Here is a 15,637-nt window from a genome sequence, read left to right on the forward strand (position 1 = left end):
GATGGGTAAATTTTAACCAATCGTAGAGTTTGGAACAGAGAATCACTTGATAAGTCTTTGTTGCAGGAACTAAGAATTTCCTGGTTCTGGCTAATGAAAATAAATGAGAAACAATATTGCGTTCAAAACCTAAGCAACACCCTTGAAAACTTGGATTTGTCTTTCAAGAGATGTCACTCTTTGTTCTGAGTCACTACAAGTCTGGTCTTCAGGTTCTGTGGTTCATCTTGAAAGGCAAGCATGAAGTACACTCAGAGGTTTCTATAAAACATTTGTTAGTCTTTGACTTCTTTTCTTAGTGCAATAGTATCTGTACTACTATGTGTGGCCTAGTAGTTCATTTTGTGTCCTCGAAAAGGGGTTCCAGCTTTAAGGTAGGAAAATGAAAATGTATTTGAGCCAATTGCCATTTTTAAGGGCTTCACCAGCTAATTATCTTCTCTCCATAGGCTCTCCTTTGTAGCTACAGAGGCATCTAACCTTCTTTGACTTTGGGTTTTCTTTTCTATCTATACAGTCCTTTTCTCCCCATTTGTCTTTGCCCACACATCTAAAATTTCCTTTCCCTTCTTTCTAGCATCGTTCTCAATTCAAAATTCACCTGGCTGTAAGATTCAAGGAATTTAACCAGAATCTGTCTAAATAGCGTCCATAGACTTTGAAAACCTACACTCTAAGATGACTCCTCCAGGAGGATATCCTCTGGTTTGCCTGGCTCTCACACCATCTGAATAACCCCTAATCCATGCTTTCCCTTCAGGCCAGCATCTAGTTTTAGTTTTGTTAATTCTCAGGTCTATAAATCCACTTCTCTCTAATGTTAGAGAGTGAAAGATTTGAGGCCAGAAATTTTGATGTCTCCTAATACACCTACCGGAACCTCTGCAAACACTTTGACCTTCGGTACTTACTTTCTTTTAGTCAATTTGACAATCTATATTCTCGTATTTCCATCCCTCTTTTGTTTTGAAAGTTTTGCCAAAACAGGAACATATAATTACAATCAATCAATGAACATATGGACAAAATGTTCAAATTAGCTAATAAAGTTTTATATCTTTGTCAATTTTTATATTAATGTGTAACAAAATACTATAAACTAAGCCACTTAAAACAACAACCACTTATTATCTATTTTTATTCTGCACATCAGAAATCCAGACAAGCTCAACTTTGTTCTCTGCTTACTGTCTCAAGGGCTGAAAGCAAGGCGTGAGCTTAGCTGGGTTCCTTTGAAGAGGCTATGATGAGAAATCATGTCCCAGCTCATTCAGTTCATTGGCAGAATTAAGTTCCTTGCAGAAAGACTAAGTTCCTTATTTCTTTGCTGCCTGTCAGCTGGGGCTGCCCTGCTTCTAGAGGCTACCTGCAATCCTTGATGCATGGTACTTTCCATCTTCAAGCCAGCACTAGTGCATCTTCTCACATTTACAATCTCTGACATTTCTCCTACCAGGAAAAGAAAATGTTCTACTTCTGAAGGATTAGATTAGACTTACCTGGTAAATCTCTTTTTAAATTAATTCAGGGTTAACTGGTTAGTAACCTTAATCATATCTACCAAATTCCTTTTGTCATGTAACATCATCATGGATGTACCTCATCTTATTCACAATGAGATCAAGGCAGAAGATCTTGGAGGACCATTTTAGAATTTCTGCCTACTTGCAACTCTAAAAGAAAATATTTTTTTCTTTTTTTTTAAGATTTTGTTTATTTATTCATGAGAGACACACAGAGAGAGGCAGAGACATAGGCAGAAGGAGAAGCAGGCTCTTTGCAGGAATCCTGATGGGAGACTCAATCCCTGGACCCTAGGATCACACCCTGAGCCAAAGGCAGACACTCAATCACTGAGTCACGCAGCCATCCCGAAAATATTGTTTTCTATCTTTTAAACTATATGATGAATACTGTTGGTCAATTTTAATGAAAATTTAACATCATTTACTCCAAGGATATGGTCAGTTGGTACAACAGTTTCAGAAAGCAAACTTGCTAATATGATAAGAAGGGAAAACATCTATGCAAAAGGATTCATTTGTGTATATAACATTACAGTGTATTTAAAGCACTAGAAGTACCTTTTTAAAAACTGAAGGGAAGAAACCAAGATGAGAGATTAAAATGGAAAATAGGAAGAGAAGAATCATGAAATTTTTGTGCATGAAGAAATGGAGTTTTTTTTTTTTTTTTACCCCATAGGTCAGGAGTTCTTAATTTCTTTTTATGCCATGAGCATCTTTGGTTGTCTGGTGAAGACTATGGATCCCTTCTCATGATATTATTTTTTAGATGCATAACATAGAATATACAGAATTCTAAAGAAGCCAACATATAGCAATATTGTTACTGGAAATTTTAAAAATTTGTGATGGAGTAATAAATATGCTTTTCTATTAACATAGTAAATCACAGGATATAGCAATGTTGAATAACATAATTTGTTGTAATGAGCATAAACTAAACATATGTTGATACATATGTAATAATTTAAATGAAAGAAAGGTATCTCTTTTGGCGACAAAGTCATTGATACTATACTAGGTTATGTTACTATTTTTATTTTTGTTTGAGTTTTTTTTGCCTATTTTATAATAGAAATAGTCAACTTCTTTAAAAGTTAATAAAAATAAAGTTAAGATTTATTTTCTATCCAAGTTTTGGACACTGTATTAAGTATCTCTTCTGTAGAAGATGGAGAAATAAGTATTTGAAACAGAAGTGCATGATAATGGACTAGAGGACACCATGATTGAAGAAGGCAGATCATTTTGAGGTTCTTCAAAAAATCCAGATAAAAGATGATGGAAGTGGAATAGAAGTTAGAGTCATTTAGTTTTATAAGTTCAAGGAATTGAGGCAAGGTGTGGGTCATCACTTGGATGTTGAAATTGACCACAATGAAGACAAGAGTTAGAGAGGGTTATTTTAGCAAACAGTACCTCAGTAAATATGGGGAGTGATCAAGAGGTTGGCAGTGATTAGGAGGGGCAATATACAGTATAGCTAGAGCATGAGCCTATGTACTAAAAATACTATGTTTTTATATTAGTGTGTAGCAGTAATTGTTGGAAAACTATACAAGTATTTGGAAGCTTTTAGTTATATGTTGCAAGAATTTTGACTCTAGAGAAAAAGAGCAATCACGTGAGAGGCTGCCCGTGAGGAGACGTGTTAGATGGGGACATTCAGTCTTCAGTAAGATGGTGGGGGGACATTCTGTGAAGAGGCTGAAGATCTAAGAATATTTTAATAAAAATAAATAAGGAGGCTGAAGATCTGGGAATATTTTAATAAAAAGAAGCAAGTTGGTTCTCAGTGGAACCAACTGAGAAAGAGGATAGTAGAGAAATGTTAAACCAGGAGGGAAGACAAAGAGCAATATGAGGAGACGTAGAAGAAGCCACAGGCATAAGGTGAAAGAAACAAAGGTGGAAAGGATGGGTGATTACAGGGCTCTTCTTGGTTCAGTACTTAGAGGGTTCATGAAGGATGCCTTAGTTTATAGTTCATGAGCTTGGTATAAAATTTAGTTGATAGCAGGCAAACCTGTCTTTCTGGGCCAGGTCTCTGTAGTGTAACTATTTGATGTGGCAACTCAAAGATAGCGATTAAAAAATGATGATTACAACATAGTACTAGGAGTCCTAGCCTCAGCAATCAGACAACAAAAAGAAATAAAAGGCATTCAAACTGGCAAAGAAAAAGTCAAACTCTTCTGCTTTGCAGATGACATGATACTGTACATAGAAAACCCAAAAGACTCCACCCCAAGATTGCTAGAACTCATACAGCAATTCAGCAATGTGGCAGGATACAAAAATCAACGTCCAGAAATCAGTGGCATTTCTATGAGACTGAAGAAAGAGAAATTAAGGAGTCAATCCCATTTACAATTGCATCCAAAAGCAAAAGTACCTAGGAATAAGCCTAACCAAAGAGGTAAAGGATCTATACCCTAAAAACTATAGAACACTTCTGAAAGAAATTGAGGAGGACACAAAGAGATGGAAAAATATTTCATGCTCATGGATTAGAAGAATTAATATTGTCAAAACGTCTATGCTACCCAGGCAATGTACATGTTCAGTGCAATCCCTATCAAAATACTATGGACTTTCTTCACAGATTTAGAACAAATAATCTTAAGATTTGTGTGGAATCAGAAAAGACCCTAAATAGCCAGGGGAATATTGAAAAAGCAAAGCAAAGCCAGGGGCATCACAATGCCAGATTTCAAGCTGTACTACAAAGCTGTGATCTTCAAGACAGTGTGGTACTGGCACAAAAACAGACACATAGATCAATGGAACAGAATACAGAATGCACAAATGGGCCCTCAACTCTATGGTCAACTACTATTCGACAAAACAGGAAAGACTATCCACTGGAAAAAGGACAGTCTCTTCAATAAACGGTGTTGGGAAAATTGGACAGCCATGTGCAGAAGAATGAGAAACTAGAGCATTCTCTTACACCATACACAAAGATAAACTCAAAATGGATGAAAGATCTAAATGTAAGACAAGAATCCATCAAAATCCTAGAGGAGAACACAGGCAACAACCTTTTCACTTGGCCACAGTACCTTCTTGCAAAATACCTCTATGAAGGCAAGGGAAACAAAAACAAAAATTAACTATTGGGACTTAATCAGGATAAAAAGCTTCTGCACAGCAAAAGAAACAGTCAACAAAACTAAAAGACAACCTACAAAATAGGAGAAGATATTTGCAAATGACCTATCAGATAAAGGGCTAGCATTGAAGATCTATAAAGAACTTATTAAACTGAACAGCAAAGAAACAATCCAATCATGAAATGGGCAAAAGACATGAACAGAAATTTCACCAAAGACATAGACATGGCCAACAAGCACATGAGAAAATGCTCTGCATCACTTGCCATCAGGGAAATACAAATCAAAACCACAATGAGATACCGCCTCACACCACTGAGAATGGCAAAAATTAACAAGACAGGAAACAACAAATGCTGGAGAAGATATGGACAAAGTGGAACCCTCTTGCACTGTTGGTGGGAATGTGAACTGGTACAGCCACTGTGGAAAACTGTGGAGGTTTCTCAAAAGTTAAAAATAGAACTACCCTAAACTCAGCAATTGCACTACTGTGGGTATTTACCTCAAAGATAGTGTAGTGAAACACTGATGTAGTGAAACACTGGGACACCTGCACCCCAATGTTCATAGCAGCAATGTCCACAATAGCCAAACTATGGAAAGAGTCACAATGTCCTTCAACAGGTGAATGGATAAAGAAGATGTGGTCTATAGATACAATGGAATATTACTCAGCCATCAGAAAGGACAAATACCCACCATCTGTTTCAACTTGGATTGAAATGAAGGGTATCATGCTGAGTGAAGTAAGTCAGTTAGAGAAGGACAAACATTATATAGTTTCACTCATACGGGGAATGAAAGAAATAGTGAAAGAGAGTATAAGGGAAAAGAGGGGAAAAGAGTGGGAAATATCAGAGGGTGAGAAAACATGGGAGACTCCTAACTCTGGGAAACAAACAAAGGGTTGTGGAAGGGGAGGTGACTGGGGGTATGGGGTGACTGGGTGACAGGCACTCAGGGGGATACTTGATGGGGTGAGCACTGGGTGTTATACTATATGTTAGCAAATCGGACTTCAATTTAAAAAAATGATGATTATATCAAACCACATAGTCATTGAAAAATGTATAATATAATCTCAGATGAAAAAACAACATAATTTTATATATGCTGTGTGTCAACTTTTTAAACTGTATGTAAGAATTTATAAGGATTGGAAGATTTTTAAAAATAGAAATAGTTAAGCTGATACAATTATGTGCCCTCTCTCTCTCAAAAAGTATTAGTTATTATGTTCCTGTAGTATTTTTTAAGGGGATATATCAATCATCCATTTCTTTTACTTTAAAAAAATACTTTTTTTTGGTAGTCCAACTATTATTACTATTTTAGTCCTCAAGGCCATGTTCCCCTGCAACCTGCTGATAAATCTGTTAAAAGACAAAACAACAACAAAAAAAAGATTTTTAAAAGTCAGATCATTATAGCTACAATCCCTGACTCTGCAGTTAAAACATGTCAATCTGTTCTTACCTGTATCACTTTATAACCCTTGAGCAAGTTATTAACATAAGCTTAGGCTTCCCTCAACCAAGGGGAACAAGAATATGTAGCATAACCACAGAATCTTAGTGTAAACTAACATGGGTTTAGTAATTCAGAATAATCAGATTTTAAGACACCTGGTGAAGGGACTGGAAAGTTGGTTGGAGACTTGGGATATATGATGACATTGGTTCCTGAAAATTAAATTGCCTTTCACTTGGAAAACTGTATGTTTGATAGTTGACTTCCTGCTGGTTCAGACAATGATATGCAATCACTTGTACACAGCCAATAAAATATTTCAGAAGCAAAAAAAAAAAGGCCTTTAGTCCTTGAGTCCAACTATTATTATTATTATTATTCACTTTTCTCTGAAACTTTTATCAAGTAGCCGTTGCTTAATATCTGTCTTTCCAAAAGCTTCTCTTTTACTTTCAGATTCTATTGATGTTTAAATTCTCCTTTTCTTCATGGCATCTCAGCCTGTTCATTCAACTTCCTAATGCTCTTTTCCTAAGAATTATCCCTTGTAGGACAAACACTAATGGATTGAACATTTATCCCCAAAATTCAGGAGTCTCCACATAGATCTAAACAGGAAAATATTTGTTTGAGGTTTAGCAAAAAGTGCTTGTTTTGAATACTGTGAAAGATTTCAAAGGTGAAGTAAGCATCACTGAGAGTTATTTGAAATAGGGTCAGGAAGACACTCAGGAGGCAGGCCTATGCTTGCCTCCTCTTTCAATTTTGGTGACACCATGGACTTTTTACTTTTGTCAGCTGCAACTTGTCAATTGCTCCTGGCCCACCCTCTGGAACACATCTTTCTACTTTGGACCAAAATAGAGATATTGTAACACCTCTTAGCTAAATAGTCAATAAATGTGTTACATAATTTAGCTCTGTCAGCACCAAGCATAATTCCTTCAAAACAAGTTAAGTAACCTTGTGGTTTTTGCCTTTGTAACTGCATTCCCCTGCTTACAGTCCGGAGCACATTTTCAGTTTCTGTCCACTCTGTCTCCTGGATTGCATTTCCTAAGACCCCTCAAAAACTATTTTGGTTGCTTTATAACCTCTTCTTTTTGGTCGATTATACAGATGATGAAAAGTGGTTCTTAGGGATGCCTGGGTAGCTCAAGTGATTGAGCATCTTTGGCTCAGGTCTTTGGCTCAGGTCATGATCCTGGGGTGCTGGGATCAAGTTCCGCATCAGGCTCCCAAAAGGGAGTCTGCTTCTCCCTCTGCCTCTGTCTTGACTCTCTCTGTGTGTCTCTCGTGAATAAATAAATAAAATCTTTTTTTTTTAAAGAAAGAAAGTGGTTATTAAAACCATTAAGAAGGCAGTCCCATGCATTTATGAAATTTCTCTCTGGAAATATTTGAAAAGTGGGCATCTGAACATCTTTTACAGAGAACACCTAAGTTTGGGAGTAGAAAGAGAAGAAAATCTAACAGGATGATCTCCTTTTCTGTGAAACCACATTTTTAAATAAAAGGTGGGACATAGATTCTGACAATAGAACAAAGTGTATAAAAATAGAACTTCACAGGAAAGCTAGACAACTGCTTCGCATTCTCTTTATTGCATAGCTTTGTTACTTACAGAACTTTTAATAATCCAGGATATAGACTAAAATGTTACAAAGCAGAGTTTTAAAAATATACTTTGTTAAATGCTTACTTTGGACTACTTTTCTTATTTTCCATGGTCAACTATATAATAACTTTTAAAAGTAATTTTAAATATTTGAGCACAGAGTCCAATGGGGAGCTTGATCTCATGACCCTGAGATCATGACCTGAGCTGAAATCAAGAGTCAGACGCTTAACTGACTGAGCCTCCCAGGTGTCCCTGGATTATAAAGCTATTAAGTGAAAAACCATTTCATTTGCCTATTTTTCTTTTTGCAATAAATTAATATTAAAAATAATGTATTTGAGTTGTATTATATGCTATTTCTTTTCAAGAAAATGCTAAATATAATTTCAACAAAACAATAGTATTTGCAAACTATGCAAAGTGATAGTATGGATAAATGAAAACGGTAACACAATATAAAAACATAACGACAATCTTAGTGCAAGTTTGTCATCAGTTGTGTGATCAGTACCTAGTAATATATTTTGCACTTTTCAAACAAGCTTTAAACATGTTCTGACTTTTGGATGTTATTATTCAACAGGGAAGTTTCATAAATATCATGAGGTAGATAGGTCAATGTCTCATTGCAGAGATTGAAGGCAGTAGGAAATAAAGTTTTATTAGTTTTTAATTGTATGATATGATTGCATTACTTTCATTCTCATTAGCTACAATTAAAACTTAAAGACAAAGAAAATATTGAAACCTGTAAAAGAATATTTATTGTAGGTATGTACCAAAACAGCTTAATCAAAATTTTTAATATACTACATTTTCGTGGGCTTTCTGTAGCTTTATCTGTTTATAAAACAGATTTTCTGAGGCAGTAAAAAGAGGAAAGCGAAAAATAGACATTTGTTGTTTAGTAGAGTTCAAAATCTTTTGCTACTCCTCACTTAAAAATAGTATAGAATTTTCATTTCTACCATATTAAAGGTTTAAATTACTGTCAGTTAACCAGTTCTGGAGCTTTGCCTCATAAAAATTACCCTCATTTCTTTAGGTATAGTTGGGTCTACTTTTAAGTGGTGGTATTTATCCTAGTTGTAAAACTGTTTTCATCCAATGATGCTTTGCTGAAAACCATGTGAATTTAACTTACCTCACTGTTGTTTTGTTTTGTTTTGCTTTGTTTTTGCATGGAGAAACACTGGATTGCAACTATCTAACTCCAGTGACTTCTAGAACTGCAATATTCCTGGCTGGTGACACCTGCATAACTCAGATGAGAGTAGTGGGAAGAACACTGGACTGGCCGAGGGTTGTTTTTCGTTTTCATTATTACATGAAGGAATGCCTTAAACACAGCGCCCCCCAAAACAAACATATTAACAACGTGACAGATTTATTCAGTTGAAAAGGGTAGATTCCCATTAATATATTTTTGTTCTTATTGTTGTTGAACTACGATTTTTACTGAGAGATGGTTAAATATTGCAAAAATTTTGGTCCAATCTTGTTCTAGCACTAAAACTAACCCTTTAGTTTTCATGGCACCCCAAATTCCATCAGGATTCTACAGGGATTTTGTGCTGTATTGTTTACTGTCAGTTTAATAGATTTGACCTGTCTTTCAAACAATGCATCAAACAAATTGTAGTTTTTTTTAAGACATGAATATTACTATAACATTTACAACACGAGGCAAAACCAGGTTTGCTTTTTTAAAAACCACAATATTTTTGCAAAATTCATAAGGCAATACTATTGATAAATAAAAATGTCAATACTGTAAAAAAAACACACTTTTTTACAATCCATGTATTTGCAGCAGCGTCTGTACTGATAACAGTTTACAATAATACATTTTGCATTTTTTTGCAGGCTTTAAACATTCTTCAACTTTTCAACTTACTCAACAAGAAAGCCTCACAACAATGCCAGGAGGTAGATCATTTAATATCTCATTTGATAGATGGAAAACATGAGGTAAAAGGTATTGCATGATTCCTATAACAACACTCAATAGGTCAGATAGCAAGCTAAAAACATTTTTAAAAATCTATTTTTCCATTTCTCAGATTTACTTATGGCCTTTTGTACTTATTCCTCTCATTTGAATTAAAATATCTTGAATTGAATTGAGCATTGATTATCTAAGTCAGTGTACAGTTTCACAGATACATGCAAAAAAGCTATCAATCTTATGAAATGTAAATATAGCTACACAAAAGCATATATTCATTGTTATAGAACTTACACAGTAGAGATTTATTTATTTTATATACAGATTTGTTTTCCTGTTTTTAACAAAGATTTTGTTTAGCTTTAATATAAAAAGGTCAGTCTTGAATCAAATATTTCTTAAATTTACTAAATATTCTCTAGAAAGCTTTGGGTGTTTCTCTGCATATAGAAGAAACTATAAACATTGAAGTTTTTACTCTGCTCTTCTACTGATGTTTAGTTATTAGTTGTCATCAATTCAGAAATTTGGTGACATTTTCTTTTTAAAAGGAAAGTATACAAGGATGATCTTTTGTGTTTATTGTATTATAATATCAAGATGTAAATAATAACTAGGAAAACTTTAAAGTTAGATTTATCTTGCTTACATATATTACAGATAAACACACATAAAAATTAACAAAACTTTGTCACTAAAGAAACAGGCTAGATTTTTCTCTGATAAATCAGAACAAATCTAGTACTTGCGGTCTCACATCTGAGCCCTAAGGATGAATACTGCTGCATCTCTAGTCATAACCCTGGTGACAGACGACCATGTACCAGGCAACTGTGTCTATGAGAGACATAGTCGCAAATATACTGAGATATCAAAAATGATTTTAAAAATCGAGTATTTTACTTAGGGTTTTTTTACAGTGTAATTTAAGCATTCTGACATCAAATACATGATTTTAAAGGATAGCTTTTTAAAAGCATATGGTTTCATTGAGTCCAAGGCACATTAATAATAATTAATAGTAGGTAGTCCCTATTGAGATACTTTGTGCAGACACTATTCCAAGCGCTTTGCTTCTATTAATGCATTTAATCCTCATAACAACCATATGAGGTAGACAGTATTTTTATTTCTATTGTAGAGATGAAAGTGCTGATGCACAGAGATGTTAGGAAACTGGTGCAAGGACACACAGTTCATATGTGGCAGAGCCAACATTTAAGCTTGGGCAGGTGGTTCCAAAGCCTGTGTCTCTCTTTTTTTTTTTAAGATTTTATTTATTTATTCATAGAGACAGAGAGAGAGAGGGGCAGAGACACAGGCAGAGGGAGAAGCAGGCTCCATGCAGGGAGCCCGACCAGGGACTCAATCCTGGATCCAGGATCACGCCCTGGGCTGCAGGAGGCGCTAAACCGCTGCGCCCCCGGGCTGCCCCAAAGCCTGTGTCTCTACCACTAGACTCTGGGCTGTATTTAAGCACCAAAGTCATTCACTCATTTGACAAATTAACTTAGTTTATCTTAAAGCTCATGGAGGCATTCCTTTCCTCCATATACAAGGAACATCCACACAGTGCTCAATATACACGAGGTACTGTTCTAAGTGCTTATACAAATCAATTCTCCCAATCTGATAGATATCTGACCTGTCAGAGAACTGAAGACTTACAAAAGCACCAGTTACAATATGCTGATGTAAATATTTCTAAATAAATAATTGGACAGCTCATTCCACCAAAAATCTAAGGAGTATTCTCCCTATTTATCTTTTGAAAACAACCTTGTGTGCCTATGTCCCATTAGTTCTTTTTATATTCTTTGTCCACATGGAAAAATGCTCCCAAGATTCTTCCTTTTTCTTCTTCCTGGCCCAACTTCAACAGATATATTAACAGCAAGATGCTGTTAAAGAATGAATCAAAAATGCTTCTTTAGCAATACAACATGCATCCTGAAGCTAGTGCTTATGTATATAACAATATTAACAATACATTCAGATACACTCAAACATGTTTTAAATGGCAACTCTTCTTGTTAATGATAATCCTTTGTATTATTATTTACAAACCCAGGTTGGAGTTCAAGTTACATTGTAAGTCCATACTTCTCCATTCTAGCCATTGAATGTCCAGCCATTAGTTTTAGAATGTTGAAGCTCTGAATTCTCGGGGAATGATGTTTTGCTACAAGGGTTACAAATGCTCCAGGACATTATATATTAAGTTTTTGGCAGCCTGGGAGCTCCTCATATTCTGTGAAAAAATGATGTTTCTTGTCTTCCATCAGAGGAAAAGATTTGTAAATACTCATCTTATTAATAAGCATCAGTTTCCCTGGTGAAGAGTGAAGAGTTGGTTCAATTGCCATTTGCTGTGTCTTCCTCCCTCAGGGTAGAAAGAGTTCTCTATGCAAAGACCACCTTGTTATATTAAATTAGTCTGAGTCAGAGGATTTCTTGACATCCAGAAAAAAACCTGATCCAAACCACATGACTATAAATAATAGACAACATGCAGGGACTTCAGCTTCGTGTGCCACGGATATAATTCATGGACAATTCACACTAGATGCCAGTCTTTGAAGCAATCCATTCTCGATACTGAGTCACTCTCGTGTAGACCCCAGGTTTTTTGGGCAGAGCACATGACTGTCCCCAACTTACTATACCAACTAAGTACCAGATGTCATGATTATCATAAACCAGTGGTCCACCAGAATCACCCTTGAGAAAAAACAAAAATACATTTAAAATTATTAAATCCAATTTAATTCAGGAATAAAGTCACTGCAATATCTCCCTTCCATGGGGGGGGGGGGGAGGAAATTGGTACATGGAACAGGCAGCCAGACTAGAAATAAATTATATGATGTGTTTCTCTGAATTGAGTTAAAATTTTGTCCAAGACATTAAAGTGCATTGTTTTCTAGAAAGGCTAAACCTCATTCATAAGGAATGGTTACACTATTTCTGGTTCAATATCTTTGGATTTTTTTCTAGTTTGATTAGATAACTTATGCATGATTTAGTAAATACATATATATAAAAGTTAGTATTTGGGAGCATAGGTGGAAAGTTTTGATGATCTCTGAGTAAAGTTAGACTCTATATTATAGACTTTTTTATTCAAATAAGTCTCAATTTTAATAAGATCCTCTACATACACATTTGCTACTAAAAATTGAAATAGCACATCAAAAAAATTACAATTTCTGAAAACCAGAAAAATCTACCTTATGCACACCCTCCCCCAATTATACTCTAACCAAACCACCCCAAGTTTTCTGTGTATTCCTTCTGCACAAGTTACTTGGCTTCCGATTTTTTGATGTTAGGTTTTATCTTAATGACTTTAGGCTTCTCAAACACTTAGGCACACTCAAAACTTAGTAGTGCTTCCTTAGGTCAAATTGAAAAGTGGACATAAACTGACACCATTCAAATGCAAACTACAGGAACTGAAGTCATTCAAATGAAAACTACAGGATTCCTCACAAACTACTAATATCAAACTAGAATAGATACAAGACAGTTTATATCATAGATTACTAAAATATTACAATTTGTCTTAGCATAGAACAGCTTTCCCGAGCTTGGTCTTCTTGTCTTTCATACACCTAATTCTAATTTATGTTTGCTTGTTGGATTTTATATAAGCCCTCTTAAATCTGTTTTGGAACAAGGACAATTAAGTAAATAAACAGATATACATGTAGTGGTTTAAAGTATGGTCTTAGTAATTGAACTGCTAAGTTTCAAGACTAGCTCTGTTAATTGCTGGCTGTGTGACTTATGGTAAGATAATTAACCTCTCTGTGCTTCTTCCACCTCACTCATTTATCCTTTTATCAACTACTTTTATCAAGTATTTACTGAGTTCCAACTGTGTCCCAGGCATCCTGATGGGCATTCAGGATTCATGATGACCAAAAGTAAATGTTCCCTATACTCATAAACTTGAAGTTTAGGTTATAAAAACAATATTAAACCAGCCCACATATTTCATCTCCTGATGAGATGTAATTGAGCTAATATCTAAAGGATTTAGCCATGAAAAGGAAGGTGGGGATATAAGATATTCTAAACAGAGGGAACAGCATTGCAAATGCTCTTTGGCATGTAGGAGCCTGGCATACACAAAAGTCTGGGGGGAAAAAAAGGAGGACTGAAGAGAAGACAGCAAGGGGGCAAGTGCTGTGTGATGAGAATGGAGAGGTCAGGAGAACTAGTCCTTGAGGAACCACGTGGGTCCTTCTTAGAAGTTATATTTTCTATCTTAAGACTGAAGGTAAGCCACTAACGTTTTTTAAGAAGGAGTTTAACAGGATATCAGATTAGTATCTTGTTAGAAATCATCGTGGCTTTCATATGACTAATGCAGTAAAGGAGTATAAAGGTAAATATAAGGAAACTAGCTGGATGACTAATTTCTCTGGATGGCGGGGGGTGGAGGTAGCGAGGATAAAGTGGGAGAAGGGAAGCAAGAGATGACAGAGATATTTAAGGAGGTGAAATCCATGGGATTAGGTAATCAATTGGGTAAGGGGTAGAGAAAGAATGCTAGAGTGCCTTCTAGTCTCTAGCTAAACAGAATGAAAGGCGATGCCTTTCATAGAGACAAAAAAAAAAGAGAGGATCAGGTTGAGGGGGCAGAGAGCAGAAGAGTGCGTGACAGGTGTGACACTTTGAATTTGAGATATCTTTGAAATATCCAAGGGGGGTTGTCAAGTAGGAACTGAATATGTAAATCTGGAGATCAGAGGGGAGGTTGGGACTAGAAGTATAAATTCATGAATCATCTGTCAAAGGATGGCATTTGAAGCTAAGGAAGAAAGTCAGGTCTTCTAGGGAGAAAGTATACAGTAAAAAGAGGGGCAGAATAGACCAAAATTTAATAGCAAGGATTAAGAGAATGAGCCTGCAAGGGAAGGAAAGAGAGAAGAAGCAGACAGACATGTAAGATGAAAATCATTACAAGCCAAGGAAGACAAGAAAGAAGGAGTGGTAAGCATTACTAGATGGTGCTAGGAGATGAAAAAAAAAAGAGTAAAACAAAAAGATATTTGTTGAAGGTCATTGGTAGATCAGTGGAAACCTCAAGAAGAGCTATTTTGATGAAGTGATTCAGCAGAAACTATACTGAAATGGTTTGAAGGGAGCTGAGAAAATTGAGACAGTGAGTATGAACATTTTCCCAAATATTTCACAGTCAAGAGATAAGATGTAGTGCTAACTGAAGGCATTATGGGTCAAGAAAAAGTTGGGTTTTTGTTTTTGTTTTTGTTGTTTTGTTTTTTGTTTTTGTTTTTTTTTTTTTTTTGCCTTAACTTAAGAGAGTTGAATAGGATGCCTAGGTGGCTCGGTAGTTGAGCATCTGCCTTTGGCTTGGATAATGATCCTGGAGTCCCACATCGGGCTCCCCGCAGGGAGCCTGCTTCCCCCTCTACCTATGTCTCTGCCCCTCCCTGTGTGTGTGTGTGTGTCTCTCTATGAATAAATAAAGTATTTTTTAAAAAATAAATAAATAAAAAACTAAAAAAGAGAGATGAATAGAAAAGGATCTAGCTGCAAGAGAAATCTTGACTATGAAAAGAGAGGAAACAGTGCTAATGTAAACTTCCCCAAAAGGCCAAGAAGAAAATGAGCAGAGAAGGGATCAGCCTCAGAGAAGAGGTCACTTTCCTCTTATGACCTAAGCTGAAGGTGGAGCAAAGGGGTTCAGATGAAGACAGGTCTGCCGCTTGGTGCTGGGAAGATGAGAAAATCCTCTACTTATGACTTCTATTTTTCCTTGAAAACTGGAAAACAAATCATCAGTTGAGAATAAAAAGGTAGAAAAAAACCCAAAAGTTAAGGAAAGTGGAAAGTGTAGGGAAAATTCAGAGGAAGGTGGATTTGAAAAAAAACACACAAAAATAAGATTGTCACTTTTGTTATCTAGAACGTATAGTCGTAC

At 35.7% G+C, this 15,637-nt stretch overlaps 1 protein-coding gene across 1 annotated transcript in view; it reads right to left on the bottom strand.

Moving 5' to 3' along the window:
- Positions 1-9,104: 9,104 nt before the first annotated feature.
- LOC129521302 (transmembrane protease serine 11F) overlaps positions 9,105-15,637 on the bottom strand; it is an 84,451-nt gene continuing 77,918 nt past the window's right edge. Inside the window, exon 11 of the mRNA XM_055342610.1 lies at positions 9,105-12,405. Within this exon, the coding sequence (XP_055198585.1) occupies positions 12,247-12,405 (159 nt within the window). The 3' untranslated portion in view covers positions 9,105-12,246. The remainder of the gene's footprint in view (positions 12,406-15,637) is intronic.

Source organism: Nyctereutes procyonoides, unplaced genomic scaffold (assembly GCF_905146905.1).
Source record: "Nyctereutes procyonoides isolate TBG_1078 unplaced genomic scaffold, NYPRO_anot_genome, whole genome shotgun sequence".
Taxonomy (NCBI): Eukaryota; Metazoa; Chordata; class Mammalia; order Carnivora; family Canidae; genus Nyctereutes; species Nyctereutes procyonoides.